Source organism: Planococcus citri, chromosome 3 (assembly GCF_950023065.1).
Source record: "Planococcus citri chromosome 3, ihPlaCitr1.1, whole genome shotgun sequence".
Taxonomy (NCBI): Eukaryota; Metazoa; Arthropoda; class Insecta; order Hemiptera; family Pseudococcidae; genus Planococcus; species Planococcus citri.
In genome coordinates, this window is record NC_088679.1 from 24634041 (window position 1) to 24653458 (window position 19418).

At 32.5% G+C, this 19418-nt stretch overlaps 2 protein-coding genes across 2 annotated transcripts; both read left to right on the forward strand.

Annotated features, from left to right (window-relative positions):
* Window positions 1-514: 514 nt before the first annotated feature.
* On the forward strand, window positions 515-5262 carry LOC135841054 (uncharacterized). The gene is made up of 6 exons (XM_065357842.1): window positions 515-742; window positions 2273-2382; window positions 2703-2844; window positions 3612-3721; window positions 4101-4242; window positions 4824-5262. The coding sequence occupies exons 1-6, from the start codon at window positions 697-699 to the stop codon at window positions 4838-4840; spliced, it is 567 nt and encodes a 188-aa protein (XP_065213914.1). The 5' UTR covers window positions 515-696; the 3' UTR covers window positions 4841-5262.
* Window positions 5263-6028: 766 nt separating this feature from the next.
* Window positions 6029-19176, forward strand: LOC135840523 (uncharacterized). Its single transcript, XM_065357120.1, has 6 exons — window positions 6029-6298; window positions 7591-7700; window positions 8121-8262; window positions 16526-16635; window positions 17231-17369; window positions 18371-19176. The coding sequence occupies exons 1-6, from the start codon at window positions 6253-6255 to the stop codon at window positions 18388-18390; spliced, it is 567 nt and encodes a 188-aa protein (XP_065213192.1). The 5' UTR covers window positions 6029-6252; the 3' UTR covers window positions 18391-19176.
* Window positions 19177-19418: the final 242 nt, after the last annotated feature.

The following is a 19418-nucleotide window of genomic DNA, read 5'->3' on the forward strand; positions in this document are numbered from 1 at the left end:
CAGTTGGGATAAGTACGTTCCTTTTCTTGTAAGAAAATTACTATTCGAAAACCACGAATTTGGAATTTTGAAATTAATGGATAATATAACTCCGAATCGTTACATTCACGAATGTACTGCTGGTATTATCGATGTTCGCAACCTCATATTGGGTTGAGTAGATTTTTTTTCAAATCTTCAGGTCCATTTTTAAGGAAGCAGTTGAATTAGCAGAGTGGTTAATTCGAAATAAATAATTTACGAAGTGAATTCAAAAAATTTTACCAAGAGTGGTTAGAAAATTACGAATTATTGAAATTGTTGGAAATTATTTTCCGAATCTTTGAAATAATACGCTTATAAAGATTTTGCTTGGTTCTTTACCCACATTGCAACAATGCTCTCATATAGCATTAAAATGTAATTAGCGACATGCTGGTTCTTCTGGAGAATGTGTGTATCTTTTTTTCATTTTCAGGTTTACCCTATCTTTACAAGTAAGAAAAAAAATCCTCAGTAATAGGTTTACCAACAACGCATCTATAATGTTTATTCGTTCGTTGAAAGATGGTCATTTTGCTCTTTACAAATATCATCGGCGTTCGTAAGTTAGTGACATTTGTTGTTTTTTTTTCCTCGATTTTTATTAACCGAAATTCTTACGAGATCTTATTATTGATTTCTTTACGCCATTTGAAAATCTGAATTGTTGCATTCATGAATGTGTTACTGGTGTTCTCAATGTTTGCAGCCTCATCTTGGGGTAAGTAGAATTTTTTTTCAAGTCTTCAAGTCCATTTTGAAGTAAGTAGTTGAATGAACAAGCAAAGAGTGGCTATTTCGAAAACATTTACGAAGTGAATTAAAAATTTCAGTTTGAACGGTTAGAAATTTACGAGTTATTGAATGTGTTGGAAATTTTCCGAATTTTTGAAATAATACACGTTTAAAAATATTGCTTGGTTGACTGGTGATAATTTCAAGATTTAAAAATAAAACAAAAAATGATCCAAATTTTTTTCCACGTTGTAACTTTGTCGGTATCTTGAATATAGGTATACCTAATTTTCGCCTTCTTGTACATTATAATTCAATTCATTTATAATTAGGTACTTGGCCTGATAAATGAATAACATAGCGCTATAATGTTTATGAAATAATCCAAATATGGAGAATCTCTGATCAGGTACTATAGCTTAAGCGTTTTTTCAAGAAACTAAACGACATATTTGGTGCATAAAATTTTATGACGAAATGTGATTCGCGAAAAGAAACGAAAAGCAGAATTATTGAACAATGCTGAAGTACATAATTAGACAGAACATCGAACAGCAGGTAGAAAGCGCTCGTTTGCATGAGGTGTACTTATTGGGCATTCTAAGAAAATTGCAATGATGAATTAAGGAAACAAAAATTTTTATTTTTCTTGGCATTAGACCACAAAAATTCTCACAGATTGGAGATCGTTGAGTTAGAGCATTTACAAATATTTACCTACAACTTTTGGAGAGTAAGAAAGGGCTAAAATTATGGTCACTTCAATAATCGAAAATAAACAGATCCCTAAGTAAAATCGTAGTATGTACTAACTCTGATTCGAGATCGCTGAGTTCGAGTATTATTTATTTTGTATTACTTTTGGAGGGTAAGAGCTAAAATGACTTCAAAACTCGAAAATAATTGAGTGAAATCGTAGGACTATCAACAAGTTTATTTTCGATTCGAGATTCGAGTTGGTATGGGATCCATTGACCACTGGATGGCGTAGTGAATTTCGATGTTGATAGTTTTGCATAACCGATTTGCTGTAGGTGAATTACGACGTTATCTAACGGTTAGTTAAGTTAATTAAATTCGAGTCAACCAATTTCGCTTTTTTTTCGAATTCCTTTTGATAATCTGATGCGATTGAAGTCATTTCCGTCTTAACTGTTCACCGTGCTAACGAACAGGAATATGACTCATTATGTCTTCTTAGTTAGGTAGGATCTCCTGCGAAACTTCCAAATTAAAAAAAAATTATATTACGTGAAAATGTCATGACCCAGGCTGCCTGAAGTAGTTGAACGAAAACTATTGTTGTTAACTTACCAGCTAACATCATAAATGGTACTCATCTACTCGTAAAAAATGAGCAATCTCAGACGGCTCAGTCACATTTTTAGTATGAGTGGGTACTGATGGAATAAGTAAAGCACATTCCAATCGAGAAAATGAAATATGAAAAAAGAAAATGCAGCATGTCGATAATTTTTTTATACTCGCCAACTGATTGAATACCCACATTTTACAGGTTTGAAATTTTCTTTCACGAATGATACTGAGTTGGGAATTTTTCGACGTCAGGCAGTGATACTAAATTGTTCGAGTGACGAAGAAATAGAATGGCTCATTCCCGACGATGTGAGTATTTCTGCTTATCTATGTAACTAGTTTTTACGAATACTTTGAAGTGCGAGAAACAATATTGCAAAATAGTCAATAAAATTTCAACTCATTATAAGGACAGAAATACGTCAATAACTACTTCCTGAAAAACTGTAACCGATAATGAGATTTTTCATCGTTTTTATACAAAATATCAAATAAGTATGTACTTATTTAGGTAGGTATTAGATATTTCAATTTTCTAATATTTCAAAATCTTCTTTGGCCAATTTTTTTCGTCATAAATAATCTTTTAAAAAAATTCATTTTAAAATAATTTTTGTTGATATTTTCAGAGTAATGCTGTGATAAAACACGTTTCAAGTAATGAGTCGAGTATTGTAATTAAGCAGACCACGAAATGTGATAGTGGTGATTACATATGTAGACCTAAAAATAACGTTAAGGAATTCGCTCGGATACGCATACATGTTTCAGGTACCAAATACAGTTTTTACCTATGCAACTCTTTCAAGAACAACGATGCTAAAAATATCCATGCTCGTGAAATGTTATTGAATAATTGTTAGTTATACTTAGTCCTCTTACACACACGTAGCTGCTTATTTCTTGTGAATAATTACCTACGATTGGTAGCAAGAAAGCCTCTATAAGTCGTACGTTGTCTGACGTTTACCTCTATAACTCGAATATTTCAATTCATACTTCTCAAGTATTGCAACAAATATACAAATATGTAGGTACCTACACAATTATACTATCACGTTACTTCAAATTATTCATTCATTAATGTAAAAATTGCACCCTGAATTATTATTTTTTTAAATTCATCAATAATGCAAGTAGGTAAGTTGATAGGCTGATGGTATCTAATATTCTAACTTGAGAAAAAAGTAGTTCCTGTTCAACTAGGTACTTGAAAGTCATGATTATGCTCACTACACTCCATTTGTTATCGTCTTGCAATTTGACAGCAGACTTGACTTATTTTGAGAAAATCTTTGAAGAAACAGAAACTGTTTTTGAATTCTTGTTGAACTTGAAATATGCTGCATGATATTGCTTACCTACTTATTATGTATGTACATATTCTATACTTGATACACCATTAATTTTAATAAAATGTTCTCAAGTATAGATTTTTATGAGATTATTCTGGTTTATAGGTTTGCAATTTTCTATTAAAACTGTACCGTTGTTAATAGAGGTACTTGAATTTTATGAAAAATAATTATGTTTTACAGGATTGCGATACTCTTTCGAAAACGGGACCGACATAATAATCAAACTGGGTCAAGAATTCAACTTCAGTTGTTCAAGCGATGGAGGAGTGGACTGGGCCATTCCCTTTAGCGTAAGTAACTCTTTTTTTCACTTCTTAATTGCCGATGCACGTGAGAGATACCAAAATGAAGAAATCTGAGGGCAACTTCATTCACGGTCAATTTTTTTGTTTAGGTTTTTGTATGAATGAAATGAAACAAAGTAAAAATAAATTGCATTCATTCTGCCCAAAAATTTGAAAATAATTTGATAATATGTAGATCAAAATTTATGATAACTAAGTATAGGTATTCTGTGTGAGCAGAGTGAAACGACAAAACTTGATTAGGGGTGCCAAATACTTGTGTAGATCACTTTTCAACTGCATGATGACCTTACAAATGAATGTAATCGGCACGATATTGCAAAATATTATTTTCAGTTTTTTTTTCTTCTTCACGATTTTTTAGAGTTTGGCATCTATTAATAACATATCGGTTTTTGAAGAAAGAGTCGTGTCAAACAAATCAGTTCTATCGGATAGTGGAGATTACGTATGCCGAGCAAAAACCAACGTGAATGATTTCGCTAGATTGCACCTCTCCATTGCAGGTAATGCATTTTTTTTTAAATAGTAGGTATACTTAAGTACCTACTCTAATTTTAACTCTAATTGAAAATTGGAATGTTTATTACGTACCCTATAGTAAAAAAAAAATGTAAAACATAATACAGAAAGTGATTATAGGTAATGCAAATTGATAAAATCATTTTGAGTTTATTTAATTGCATACAAGTATGTAGATTGTATGTATTTGTTTTTTTTGAATAGTTGCAATTTTTCAACGAAAAAGTTGTTTTACTTGTTTTGATTCATTATGGTTGATATCATTACAAATTAATATATTTTTTTCCTTTTAGAAAAATCGTTTTTTTGCCGTAGGCCTATTTAGGTATTTTTTTTGTTACCTATGTGGATTTTTTTAGTACCTAAGTAAAATGAGCATTTTTTGATATTCACGAAAAAAATGTTCATATTGATTTAATGTTTTTGAATTTTTGGGCCTCATCCGTATAATTTGTACCCATTGAAATACGAAAAACTTGAAGAACTGTAAATTTTTAAAACAAATAATCGGCACGATATAGCAAAATACGATTTTTAGTTTTTTTGCCTCTTCATTATTTTTCAGAGTTCGGCATCAATTAATACCATTTCAGTATTCGAAGAAATAGTTGTGTCAAACAGATCAATTGAATTCGATAGTGACGATTACGTATGCCGATCAAAAACCAACATGAATGAATTCGCTTGGTTTCACCTCATCCTCTACTACGATGCAGGTGATGCACTTTTTCCAATAGTAGGTTCTTAAGGACCTACTTACTCTAATTTTAGTTCTAATTTTATGAAAATTAGATGCTTATTATAATAAAAATATTATAAAACATAATACAGAAAGTGATTATAAATTTGATAATAATGCTAATTAATAAAATCATGTAGGTAATTTTTTTTTGAATAGGTACTTACAATTAGATGCAATTTTTCAACGAAAAGAATATTGTAAATTTTACCAATATTATCTTTTTTTTGCTAGCTGCATTCTTTCCTAATTAAAATAAAAATATCATTGCGTGTAATTTTTTGTATTTTGATGCACCCACCTATCTCAGGTAATTCGATGCATGAGAATCAAAGGTTTGTTTCAAGTTATTTTTTAAAAAATGGTTCACCTGTTTGAAATTACTCAATATAAAAAGCTTATGTACGCCTACTTACCTAACATTTATTGTTGTCATATTGAAATTACATAGGTAATACCTTTCAACAACGATACGTGGTTGAAAATTTTCGTGATAAAGGCATTATTAATGAATCATTCCAGTGGCGGAGAAATAGAATGGGCATTCCCATCTAAAGCGCATAACCTATTTTTATTTTTGGGTAAGTATGTACCTACATTTTTTCGGAAGTGCTATTGAAGGTGATATAGGGAACATCGAAGAAGTAAGTACATTTTCAAGAAATAAAATCACGATTTTTTTTTTTGCAACAGTCCAAAATTTATTTCGAAAGAATCATTGAAATTGAAAACTACTCTTCAGCGCCGCGGTATTAATTTGAAAAAAATATGCTACATCATGCCAGTTTGAAATAAAATTAATATGTAGGTTTGCTCGAAAATACAGCTAAAAATCGATTTTTTCATACCAGACGTTAAAATTATCAAGCTAGATGGACTTCGAATTTTACCAATACTGCTACAATCTTCTCATAGCATTATTCCTAATGTAATTAGCAACATGCTGGGTCTCCTAGAAAATGTGTGTAGGTAAGTATATTTTTCTCATTTTCAAGTTTACCCCTTCTTTAGGTATAAGTAAGTGAGATGAACAGTCCTCATTCTGTGAGTTGATGTGCTTGTTAAAAGTAGTGATTTTGCTCTTTACAAATATCTTCTCGGAGTTCATAAGCTCGTGACATTCGCTCGTATCACATATTGCACTCAGCTTTCTTGATTTTTACCCCCAATTTTAATTCACCAAAGTTCTTACGAAATTTTACTCGTATTTGAGTTTTTTTATTTTATTTGAAAATCAGAATAAGTAATTGCACTCATGAATGTGTTGCTGGTGATATCAATGTTTGCAGCCTCATCTTGGGGTAAGTACTTGGATTTTTTTTTTTAAATCTTCAAGTCCATTTTGAAGTTACTCGTAGTAGTTGAATAAACAAGCAAAGGCTGGTTAATTCGAAACAATTTAGGTACGAAGTGAATAATTCGAAAAAATTTAATTGGAGTGGTTTTAAAAAATCACGAGTTATTGAATTTGTTGAAAATTTTCCGAATGTGTCAAAGAATACGCGTAAGGTATGAAAATATTATTTGGTTGACTGGTGATAAATGATAATTTCAAGATTTGAAAATAAAATAAAAAGTCGTCAGAATTTTTTCTAAAATTTAACTTTTTCGGTACATTATGGATACAGGCACCTACTTTACGTCTCCTCCCATTTCAGAATTCAATTCATTATTGATTACATATGTACTTGGCTAGATAAATGAAGAACAATAAGCACTATCATATTTATGAAATTATCCAAGTAAGTATGGAGAATCACTGATCTGGTGCTAGTGTAAGCGTTTGTTCAAGAAACAAAACGACGCGACGTATTATGTACGCTAAATTTGATAGTGAAATATGGTTTGCGAAAAGAATCGAAAAGCAGAATCAATTAATAGGCACAATGAAGTAGATAATTTGACTGAATTAACGATGTTGAATAGCACATTATAAGTACAGGTGACATCGAACAGCAGGTGGGAAGCGCTCGTTTACATGAGATGCATTAGGGATTCTAAGAAAATTGCGAAGATGAATCAAGGAAATCAGTATTTTTGTTATGTGGGTACATCTTGGCATTAAACTACACAAATTCTCACTGAATGCAGATGGCTGAGTTCGAGTATTATTTACTTGGGTATTACTTTTGGAGGGTAAGGGATAAATTTATGATAACTTCAAAACTCGAAAGTAAATAAGTGAAACCGTAGGACTAACTTAATTTTCGATTCGAGTAATGAATTTTGACGTTAATAGTTTTGCATAACCGATTTGCCGTGAATACGACGTTATCCATGTAACGTTTAGGTTGGTCGGTATAGTTTACCATTTCGAATAAAAATTACCTAAATTCGAGATCACGAATTTCATTTTTTTTTTTTTTTTATATACAAATTCCATTATTTTGGTGATCTGAAGTGATCGAAGTCATTTTCGTCTTAGCAGTTCGACGTGTTAACTGTGTTAAGGAATATAGCTCATAATAATTTCTACCTACTTATTTACGATATCCTGCGAAACTTCGAAATTTTAAGAATTCCAATTCATGAAAATGTCGTAACCTTCGCTTAGATAATTTTTTTATACTCACCAACTAATTACGTTTTACAGGTTTGAAATTTTCTTTCACAAATGATACTGAGTTGGAAATTTTTCGACGTCAAACATTGATAATGAATTGTTCCAGTGACGAAGAAATAGAATGGCTCATTCCAGACGATGTGAGTATTTCTGCTTATCCAACTAGTTTTTACTTTGAAGTGCGAGAAACAATATTGCAAAATGGTCAATCAAATTTTAACTCATATAAAGGACAGAAATACGACAAGTAACTACTTTCTGAAAAACTGAAAACGATAATGAAATTTTTCAACGTCTTTATTCGAAATATCGAATACTTATTTAGGTATCAGATACATACATACCTACATCAATTTTCTAATACCTACATAGGCTATTTTAAAATCTCCTCTTTTGGCTGATTTTTTTCAATGTTGCTATTTTATTTACTATAAAGGAAATAAATATGTAGAATAAATTTTTGAGATTTTCAAGCCAAGTAGCAATAGGAGTTTACATTTCAAGACATCTTAATCCGTTTAAAAAATGTATTTTAAAATTAATTTTATGAATATTTTCAGAGTAATGCATTGATAAAAAACGTTTCAAGTTATGAGTCGAGTATTGTAATCAACCAGACCAAGAAATGTGATAGTGGAGACTACATATGTAGACCTAAAAACAACGTTAATGAGTTCGCTCGGATACGCATCCATGTTACAGGTACCTATCTAATGCAATTTTTACCCATACAACTTTAATAATGCCAACAATATAGAAATCTTTATGCCCGTGAAAAGTTACGTGTAAATTACTACAATTGGTAGCACTGTAAATGGTAAAAATAATACCACCACATAAATCAAAAACGCTCCTGTCATAATAGCAAACTGCTTCGTTCCATTTTTTTTTAAAATCTAAAATTTCTGAACGCGATTGATGAATAAGAATACCTCCGTAGGTATCTAGTTGATTATGTAAAAAAAAAATGCTTGTAGAAAATCCTGTATTAGGTAATTTACACAATTAAGCATTGGTACGTAACTGCTCGTGTATATTACGTGTAAACCAATACGATTGGCAGCACTGCTTTTGGTGAGAAAAATTTCCATCCCTTAAATCAACAATGCACTGGAGGGGGTGGGGGTGAACTAGTTCCGCTTTCGTACCAAGTCAAATGAGGAATACAGGAAACAAACCGATTTCAGTACCTACTTGTCGACTGTTTGATGCTTTGCGATTTTGTACTTGATTACCTACCTTGACTGTGCTCTCGTGATTTTACGGCTTTCGCATCTTTTTTCGTGTGTTTCAAAACTGATATTTTTATACTTGCGTATTCGATTTCATTATAATTGTTCGTTCTTATAATTTTACTTTCGTCGGTTTTTTTTCGTGTTCTAAAATATAGAACGTTTTCGTGTGTTTCAAAATTGATAGTTCGTTCTTATAATTTTACTTTCGTCGTTTTTTTTTTTTTTCGTATTTTAAAATGTCGAACATAAACTAGATACGCGTTTGTAATTTTACTTTGTCGTTTTTTGAACTTTTTAAAATCGTTTTTTTAAACTTACGAGTAATTAAATCATAGATTGTGCGTTTGTGATCGTGATCGAGATTTTTTCGCCCGTTGTTTGTACGAGTATCTACGATTTCCTTCAATATGTCGTCCTTCATGTTTGCTACGGTTTCCGTTGTAGTTTTGGTGTTTCTTTCATCCTCATCCTGGGGTAAGTTTGAATGTTTGATACTGATACTGACATGAAGTCTGCAATATGCCAAAATAATACGCTGCATTTTTGAAAAGAAAAATTCATTCCCCAAACTACTTCATCAATCACGTTTTTTAAACAAAAAAAAAATTAATCCTGGAAATTTAGCAATTATTTTTTCATAAGAAAATGTAAGACAACAGGAGTGAGCAGAATGCAGGATGTCAACTTTCAGTAATGCTCTGGAAAGACAAAGCCATAGTGTGGTTATATTGCCAGCTAATATCTGCTTGAAAAAAGTGCATAATCACGTAATCTATGTAGAAGGATGGTTCGAGATCATCGTGATTATTAGTAAAATATATTCTGTACTTTTATTCGCAAACTAAAATCAATCCTGGAAGGGGATAGACGAGGGTAGAGCTAAATTGGACTTCATATTCGTGTTCGGGGTGTTTGATTCAAATGAAAACGACACCAATATTATGAAAATAGCTCAACTTTTAATATAGTAAAAATTGAGGCGGGGCAGAGGCATGGGAGGGGTGTGGATAAGGATAGCGTAAAATTGGACGTCATATTCGTGTTCAGAGGGTTCGATTCATATGGAAACCTCACCAACATCATGAAAATATCACAACTTTTAAAATCGTATAAATTGAAGTTGGGGCAGAAGAATTCGCGGGGTGTGGATGAGGGTAGAGCTAAATTGGACGTCACATTCGTGTTGGGGTGTTTGATTCATATGAAAACGACACCAGTATTATGAAAATAGCTCAACTTTTAATATAGTAAAAATTGAGGTGGGCGGAAAGGCACCGGAGGGGTGTGGACGAAGGTAGGGTAAAATTTGACTTCATATTCGTATTCGGGGTGTTTGATTCATATGAAAACGACACCAATATTATTACATAGCTCAACTTTTAATGTAATAGTAAAAATTGAGGTGGGGTAGAGGCACTGGAGGGGTGTGGATGAAGGTAGCATAAAATTGGACGTCATATTCGTGTTCGGGGGGTTCGATTCATATGGAAACGACACATCGTTTACCAAAAACAATCATTTACACCAAAATCCATTTTTACCCCCTCTGTAAGTTTTTTCAATTTTTGACCACGACCCACCATAAATTTTTTTTTAAAATATAGGTATGTTTCTTAGGGGTCAAAAACACACTTAAAAATGCTATTCCCATTTTTGTGCCGAATCATGGTCATCGCTAAAACAGACAAACAAAGCTAAAAACCGCCATTTCGAGGGGAAAATGTGGGAGGAGGGGGTGAAAATTTTTGTGAGGATGCATCTTATGGATGTTTACAACGTACCAAAAAATTAAAAAAAATCGGTTCACATGGGGCTGAGAAAATAATTTTATTGTAATTTCAGAAAAGGGGGAGTTTATCAAAAACGGGGGGGGGGGGTGTCTGGGGGTTTGAAACTTTCGTGACGGAAGGTGCTCAAGGGTATCCACCTTCCATGCAAATATCAACCCCGAAGCTCTCGGGGGCAAATTCGCCATACTTATCCACCTATAGCCTTTAAAGCGAATACGTAAATTCAATTTTTCGTCACGCTTTTGTTTCATTTTATTATTGCTGAAACTCGGCCAATCAGGTATAAAATAAGTATTCGATTGGCATTTATTGCGTGAAATCATTCATGATAAATTGAATTCTGAGCAGATCGTATTTTACAGTCTCACAGATATAAATACATACTAAATACTCATGCATCCATGCCTTTTTCAACCATAGCCACTTTACTACGCCTTCTAATTACCAACTCAAAACTCAACCTGATTTAGTTATCATCTTTTAGAAAGTCTCGAAAGTTCTACATTTAACATTTGAAAAAGAAAGACTCACATAAATAGGTTGTTCACCACCCGCGTTTTGTAAAAAAAAATTACTCGTAAAATCAGTCTTAGAAATTTCGCTCCATCTGTTATTTTTACATAAGAAAAAATGTAAGACAAAAGGAGAGAACCGGATGCAGGCTTCGAAACTTGCTGTATGGTAATGAAAAGATAAAGCTATAGTTTGGTGATCGTCAGTTGCTATCTCCTTAGAACAGGTAGGTATTCACTCCTACTTGAAAACAATAGAAATGCTTTTGGTCTAAGATAAGATGCAGGTGCTTAGGTTAGGTTTAGAGCGAAAAATTGTCGGTTTCAAATCACACGGATTCCAAAAATTCTGTTTAGAAAATTCTGATTGCCGGTAAATTTTTGCATCAGGCATTTTACGACAGTATAAATGAATTATACTCGTAGGAAACCAAAGCTACAGGAAAAAGGCCTGTGATGTTTATCGTAGGATATGGTGTAACCTGTTCTAATACGTAAAACACGATCGATTAATCAATCGACCAATTTAAAATTCAACCTTATTGATATCAATAAGTATGTACCATAGGTAACTGTTCTGGACAAAACCGACCTTCGATTTGAAAAAATGTTTCCGACTTTTTGCAGGTTTATGATTCTTATATTGTTAGCAGCTTGAAATTAATTTTTGTACTTAAAACCTATCGTAGACCGTAAGATGCCATATTCGGCTCACAAAAGCTGAAAACAACTCACGTTACACCACATCCTATTGTCACAGACCTTTTCCCTCTTGTGTTAATTTCTTCTCATTTATTTTCACCTTCGTGAAAATGATACCTACAAAAATTTATCTTTATCAGTATTGTTAACAGAATTCTTGGAATCAGGATGATTTGAAATGGAACAATTAGCTCGAGTGTAGCGAGGGCAAAAGCTTTTGAAAAGTATGATTTTGATATGTAAAAGAACAATGCTTTTTTATAGGAGAAGATTCATTATTTATGCTTCAGCGAATTTCAAATTTTGAACGATTTTTTTTTTAGAAATTTCAGGTCTGAAAAAGAAAAGCGAAATGGTCCAAACAAAGTGAGGGCAAAAGCTCTCGAAGTATCGTGTTTTGAGAAGTAAAAAAACATTTTTTTTTTAATGTGAGCAGTTTATTTTTGGATTTTCATACATGAACATTTTTTTGAGTTTGAATACCTAATAGATTTTTAGAAAGTTTTATTTTGAAAAAGAAAAACCAACAGGCCTGAACGAAACGAGGGCCGAAGTTTTTGAAGATTGATATCTACTTATTACTTAATTATAATCCATGTACCCAGTAAATTATGATTTTTTTACAAGAAGTCAATTTTGTAATTTCATTCGACACTTTCAAGAGTTAGGTAGCTCTACCTTGAATAGGTGCAAAAAGTCGGCAAATAAGTCTCTTTCTTAAGGCTGAAAATTTAAAAATTGGTACTTAGGAATAGCTAAAATAAACGAAAAACATAACATTTGAGAATGTAAGTAGCCAGAAGATATGAATGTGGTATGAATTGATCGTAGTTCATAGCTATTGACTTATTGTTGCCTATTTTTTCATTACTGTACCCACCTATATGGTTTGTCGTAATATTATGCATGTGCAGTGGAGAAATTTTAATCGTAAAATTTTAGTAGTGACCCTGCGCCAATGGAGGGGTCTCGCCCCCCCAAACCCCCCTTTGGCTACGCCTCTGTCGAAAATGCGTAAGTGATTCTGACTTGTGTGCCTATACCTGCCTGCATCTTATCTCAGACCAAAAGCATTCCTCTTGTCTATTCATAATGTATCCCAAGTACAAACCGGTTTTAAGGGGGGATAGCAACTGGCGATCACGAAACCACCGCTTTGTCTTCGTAGAGCATTGGGTACCTTACCTACCTACAGCAAGTTGGAATCCTACATTCTGTTCACTCCTTTTGTCTGACAAATATTTCTTATGGAAAAATTGCAGGTAGAGGCAAAATTTCTGGGATCGATTTTTTTCGTCCATGTAACGTGAGTAGTGAACTACCTACTTTAGGTAGTTTCAGGCTACGGGATTTTCTTTTTCAAAATGCTGGATATCATTTTTACACTTCTGAGACACTCGTATTATTATCAATCACTAAATCTGGTTGAGTTTAAAATTTTTGAATTGATCAATTAATTGTACTCGTACTTCACGTATTATATTAGGGTACTAATACGTTTCTACTTCATCCTATGATAAATGTCAGAGGCCTTTTGTATTAATTTCTTCGCATTTATTTTTACCTCGGTGATTTACGTTGGGTAGTTGATGGGATTTTCTTTTTCAAAATCTGGATATTATTATTAGCACTTTCGAGACTTCGTATTATTATTAGGGTATCGTTCTTATTGGTGATTGATCGAGTTACAGCAATGATAAATTTCAACGAAAGCGTGACAAAAAGTTGAATTTTTGTTGGTTTTGTTTTGGGGATTTTTTTCTTTCGTTTCTCTTTGAAACCAAAAAATTCCATCTAAAAAATGAAATGAATTTGAAAAAAGGAAACGAGTACATTGGATTTTAACGTTTAAATATATCTATGCTACGTGAAAATTGAACACGTCTGGTTAATAACACGACATCACACACACGCGCGCCATGCGCATGCGCGATGGTTCTGTGTAGTGATGTTATAAGCATATGCTCGCTGCGCATGTGCGCGAATTCGCTCCTAATTTTTTTGAGCAAATGCAGGCGTGGAAAAGAGCATGTGATGTATCAATATACACGCCAGCGGTCGTTTTTAACGAATAAATCAATAAAAACACTATCAACTAAACTATCTTTCCCCAAAGTCAGAAAATGAAATCATTTTGAGCCATTTTTTTCCATTTCATAATGATTTCTTGGTAAAGAGTGAGTGAAAAACTTTGCTTTTTTTGATTCCCAAGTATTGAAATATTTGAAAAAGGTGTCCTTTAGAAAGTTCTACTGTTTCCACTTCTTTTTCATAGATCATGACACAAAAATTTTGAGACTCTTTCTTCTGAAAAATATTGAGGTATTTTTGAAAAAATGACTTGTTTTTTAAAAAAAATCTCACATCAAAAATTTTTGAATTTTCCATTTATTCTTTACTTTTTATTTTTTTGAAAATTTGAATCTCTAAAAAGTTTCTTTCAAGTGATGATATAAGTTAAGGGAGGAGGAAGAGAAGATTTAAACATCTGAAAATCCCGCCGACCCCAACATGGTGACAATTGTCACAAACCAGTTTCTTCCTGCGATCGCTCCGCAGGAACGAGTGATAGGGTAGTAACGACTCCTGGTACACATGCGTGTATGCTCTGCCGTTCATTTGCCGTGTGGAGAGGGTTGCCTACTTTTTTATTTTAAGGGTCAGAATTTTTTTTTAAAATTTTGTACAGGCCAGAAGCTCGAAATTTTTTGTCCCTTGAATAAGTTAAATTAAAAGGATAGGCAAATTGCTGTGCACGAGCAAGTTGGACATGGACACACAATTGTAAGTGAGGAGTTGAAATGATTCCACCTGTTTTTAATTTTTTTTTAAATTTTTAAAAAGAAAGAATCGATAAATGTGGAAATTACAAATTTTTAAAAAAATGTTTGCCCCTTAAAATAAAAAAGTAGACAAAATGCTCAACATGAGAAATTAATGTGCAACCTCTAGGCACCCCCTCTGGATATCCCAATGCCATACCATATTTCGTTCTGGCGCAGGAAAATTTATTAGTCAACGACATTTTTGTAAGTTGGGGGAGGCGGGTTAAGTAGTGAAAAAATAATATTGAACCCCTCTTCTTTCCATTCAAATAAAATTTGAGAAATTGTTCTGCTTGTGTCTTTTTTTCTGTTTTTTTTTTCTTAAATCATAAAACAGAAACTTTGTGACTCCCCTTTCTAAAAATATTTTTGGGAAAACGGCTTCTTTTTAGTTCTTATTATTCGATTGTAACTTTTAGCATTAATTTCAGCTCTTTTGCTCATTTTCAAAATTTCTCAATCTAATTTTTTTCGCTGCTTGATTAGTTCATTCGTAACAGAGTATTATTTCAATATTCTTGTAAAATTTCAAGATGAAAAGTTTCATGAAATTTTACCAAAATTAATTTGCTTCTAAACTTCAAAAAAACAGCCCAGCTCCTTCCAAAACGAAGGTAGGTTAATGCTAAAGAGTGAACTTCTCAGCTAAAAAAAAGTTGTACAAATTCCTCAGGTTGAATTTTTCATTTTAGCCATTTTTCATTTTTTGCTCATTTGGTACACTTTAGACGATCGTCGTTTCTCACCAATAATGGATGTAGGGGGGCTTATAGGTAGTGCCATGTACGGTGTGCTTTACACGTTGATACTACACACTTGTAAATCTGCTAAATACGAGCTGTCGCATAGTGTTGTTCAAACACCCGGTTTCTCAGACACCCGGTTGTTTTGGTAACACGATCCGGGTATCCGGATCGCAACCGGTTCAAACCTCAAAAATTGATGAAAAATGAAAAAATCAAGAAAAATTTGCGATTTTTCATTTTTAAGCTACTCGTAAATTTAGCGAAATGTCGATGTTTTAATTTAAAGACGACGTGAATCTACAATTATTACTGCCGAAATGTCGAATTATAATTTTCTTAGCGAATATTGAATTTTGATAAAAAATCGCGGACATTCCTATTTTCACAACATTCATTTACTTTTCCAATGAAATTTCAAACCGGTTGCGAATCCGGGTACCCGGTTGCTTCCCAACCGGGTGCAAATTTTATGGTACAACCGGGTGACCCGGTTGTTTGAGCAACACTACTGTCGCAGATGATCAGTTCAATCCGATGCTAGTGTGCGTAAAATTCAAACAAGTACGGTGTGCGGCGGACGTCGATTATACTCCCCTCTTCAGAACCCTAGCATAATGAGAAATCATGTGTAAAAAAAAGGTAAAATAAGTTGCCTAACCAATTTACCGTAAACACGCGATTTTATGCTCTTGCTTCTACTCTAACACCCACCCCTCTCTTTCTTCCTTTCAATCAACCTTGAAACAATGTTTCCTCTTCACGATCAATTTTGGTTATCAAGGAATATTATGTACATGGTAAAGATGAACATGATCGAGATGGGTATTTCATTTTCGAGTATTATTTCATTACAAATTATTTCAGATGAAAACCCTAAATTCTTATGAAAGTTTTAAGAGCAAGTTAAATCGAACACATCTAACCCCTCTCTCCCCAAAAAATAAAATAATGGTACCTGAATATTTATCAACTTCTTTTTTAAATTCAACAATAATGCCAGTAGATATGTGATAGTTACTACTGATTTTAATAAAATGTACCTTTTTATATTTTAAGAGATTATTATGGTTTATAGGTTTGCAATTGTCTTTTAATAATGAGATAGTTTCAATAGCTGGGTACTTACATTTTATGAATAATGATCATGTTTTACAGGATTGCGATACACGTTCAAGAACGGGGCCAGTATAACGGTACAGACCGGTCAAAAATTAAACTTCAGCTGTTCAGATCAAGGAGGAGTGGACTGGAGCACTCCAAATAAAGTAAGTAACTTTTTCATTTCATGCTGATGTGCCTCAGAAATAACAAAGGCTATATATGGGCACAAAAAACAAAGATATCTGAGAGCAGTTTCATTAATGGTCGGTTTTTTTTTTGGGGGGGGGGGTATATGAATGAAATAAAACAAAGTAAATTATATATTCGAAGTATGCATTTAATCTGACCGAAAATTTGAAAATTATTTGATAACAGATTAAAATTTATGAAAACTAAAAAGTGGGGTGAAATGACAAAACTTGAATATAGGTGCCAAATACTCGTATATTATTTGTAACTTCCACCTTCAATTCCTATCGAGGTCTATTCCAATTTTCGATACATAATAGGCCTACATATCATATAAATACGTAAGAGACCATTACGATTACCCATTTGAAATCAAGCACATTGAAAACAAAATAAGTTCAGTATTAAGTATTTCATAAAAAAATAAAAACGAAAAAGAAGCCAAAATAGATCAGAAAACAACAAAAATTGGGGAAAAAATTTTCGAGTTGCATCATTACTTTACAAATGAATGTAATTGGCAAGATGTTGCAAAATATGATTTTCATGTTTTTTCTTTATCATTTCCAGAGTTCGGTATCAGTCGAGAAAATTTCTTTGTACGAAGAAAGCATTATATCAAACGGAGCAGTTCCATTCGATAGTGGCGATTACGTATGCGCATCGAAGACAAACCCACGTGAACGTGCTGGGTTCTCCCTCTATGTCAGTAAGTACTCTAATTTTATACAGAAAGTGATTATAAATTTTATGCAATTCGATAAAATTATACCTATTGAGTTTATTAGATTTGACTTGATTTTTTAAAAAATTTTGAATTTTTAAATAAGTTATTGATTGAAATTAATGCAAATTGATGAAATTTTCTTGTTGTTGGAAAAATCGATTTCTAGCTGTAGGCCTATTTATTATTTGTGCATGTTTGTGGTTGTTATGATGCTTTCATATTTTATTAGAGGGTAAATGTATGCATTTGTTTTCTATGAAAAAGAAGTACCTATTTACCTACTATTTATAATTAATGTTTCTGCAATTTTGGTTCTCATTTATATGATTTTGTATTGAAATAGGTACGAAAACTTGACAAACTTTACATTTCTTACAACTTTTGTTCTGTTTTTCAAATTTAGTTAAGGTGTTTTTCTTTGCTTTTTCTGATATGATTTTCAATAATTTGTTGAATGCCTTTATACGTAGGTACGCTAAATATGTATTGCATAACTCATAATTACCTATTACATAATATGCATGCTTGATAATTTACTTATAATCAGTGATGGGCGTACATTTAGTGCATGTCCTTTGCATATTGTTCAAGTACACAACACTTGATTATGGGCATAGGTATTTAACAAAATGTTCTTCACAAGGGTTTTTGGTTTTCTGAACTACATATAACTTATACATCAAACATTCTACGATCACATTATGCAAGGGCCGTATTTATAGACGTTACCTAGGGATCACTTGGCTAAGTACTTAATGAATTTCCAAGCAATTTTTCCTGGCGTGATTGAATTTTTGAAAAAATTTGCAGTAACAAATTGAGAGGTTAGACTCCGAAGTATCGATTTATCTTTTTAACAATATGAAATTTTTATTCATTTACGAGAAAAATTAAATCAAAATTCACCACTGCTGAGTGACTCCTAAGTAACGTCTATAATTAATACGGCCCTTAATTTAATAATTTTAAATTTTGTCCATTAGGTAGCAAGCGTGTCTCATGAATGTATACAGATACCTGAAGAATATGATGCATTTCCATTAATTGCTACGAATGGATATACTCATACCATCATGTTACTTCAAATTACTTAATCATTCATTTGTTTACGTGTACCAACTAAAATATAGAAGATTAAGCAGTGCAAATCGATTTTAAGCAACGTTTCTTTATAAAATTGAACTTCTGTTAAGTAGGTATAGTACTTGAAGATCTCAGCAAATGTGGGTATAATGAATACCTATTGTAATTTTAAGAATGTAAATTTCGATTTGAACTGTACTACATATCTTACAATGTAGGTAACTTGTTTTCTCAGTACTATTTTTTGTTTGAAAAATTGTACTAAAGCATGGCTGGGTGTAAAAAAGGGAAAATTAACTCGATCCATGAAATCAAAATGATTCAGGATAGACTTTTGGAAAGAAATATTGTTTATTGCAAGTTGATACGGTTATTTTATTCTTGGGGAAATAATTAATCTGATTTCATGGGTGAAATTTCACCTAATGTAGCGTTCTATGGGGTTAATATGCTGAAGAAGTTGGGTACCAATAATTCAATTTCATTATATCGAATAACTGTGTACTTATAGTCATTAATGTATACCTTAATCGCGAGTAAGCTAAATGTTACTAAGTATTTGTAGCAGATCGCTTTCTTCTTTTGTTCCCTCAAAATAGGTACATAAATTATTGGGTAAACAGATTAATAATATTTCGTTGAAATTGTTTCATCTATAGTTACGTATGTATTATTAGGTACAAATTATTTTTTAATTAAAATTATGATATCAGTTTATGTAATTTTTTGTATTTTAATGCACCGACAGAGTGCACATTTGACCTTAGGAGTACTTCAGCAGGAAGTGGAGTATGTGTATACGATATCTGATTAGCTGAGCGCACAGATAACGTCTTTCTATTTGTCCGAAAGTGTTACTGTTCTAACACCCTCCTGAAATGTATCTTATAGTTCTTACACTTAATTGAAATCTCCAAGTCATGTAATTCGATTCAATAATCTGATAAA

What these genes read in the sequence shown, in the direction of transcription:
- LOC135840523 (XM_065357120.1), top strand. Translation starts at nt 6,253, where the DNA reads ATGAATGTGTTGCTGGTGATATCAATGTTTGCAGCCTCATCTTGGG. An exon ending in GTTTGCAGCCTCATCTTGGG is followed by an intron (nt 6,299 to 7,590) that starts GTAAGTACTTGG and finishes TACGTTTTACAG; the next exon opens with GTTTGAAATTTTCTTTCACA. An exon ending in ACTGGAGCACTCCAAATAAA is followed by an intron (nt 16,636 to 17,230) that starts GTAAGTAACTTT and finishes TATCATTTCCAG; the next exon opens with AGTTCGGTATCAGTCGAGAA.
- LOC135841054 (XM_065357842.1), top strand. Translation starts at nt 697, where the DNA reads ATGAATGTGTTACTGGTGTTCTCAATGTTTGCAGCCTCATCTTGGG. An exon ending in AATGGCTCATTCCCGACGAT is followed by an intron (nt 2,383 to 2,702) that starts GTGAGTATTTCT and finishes TGATATTTTCAG; the next exon opens with AGTAATGCTGTGATAAAACA. An exon ending in ACTGGGCCATTCCCTTTAGC is followed by an intron (nt 3,722 to 4,100) that starts GTAAGTAACTCT and finishes ACGATTTTTTAG; the next exon opens with AGTTTGGCATCTATTAATAA.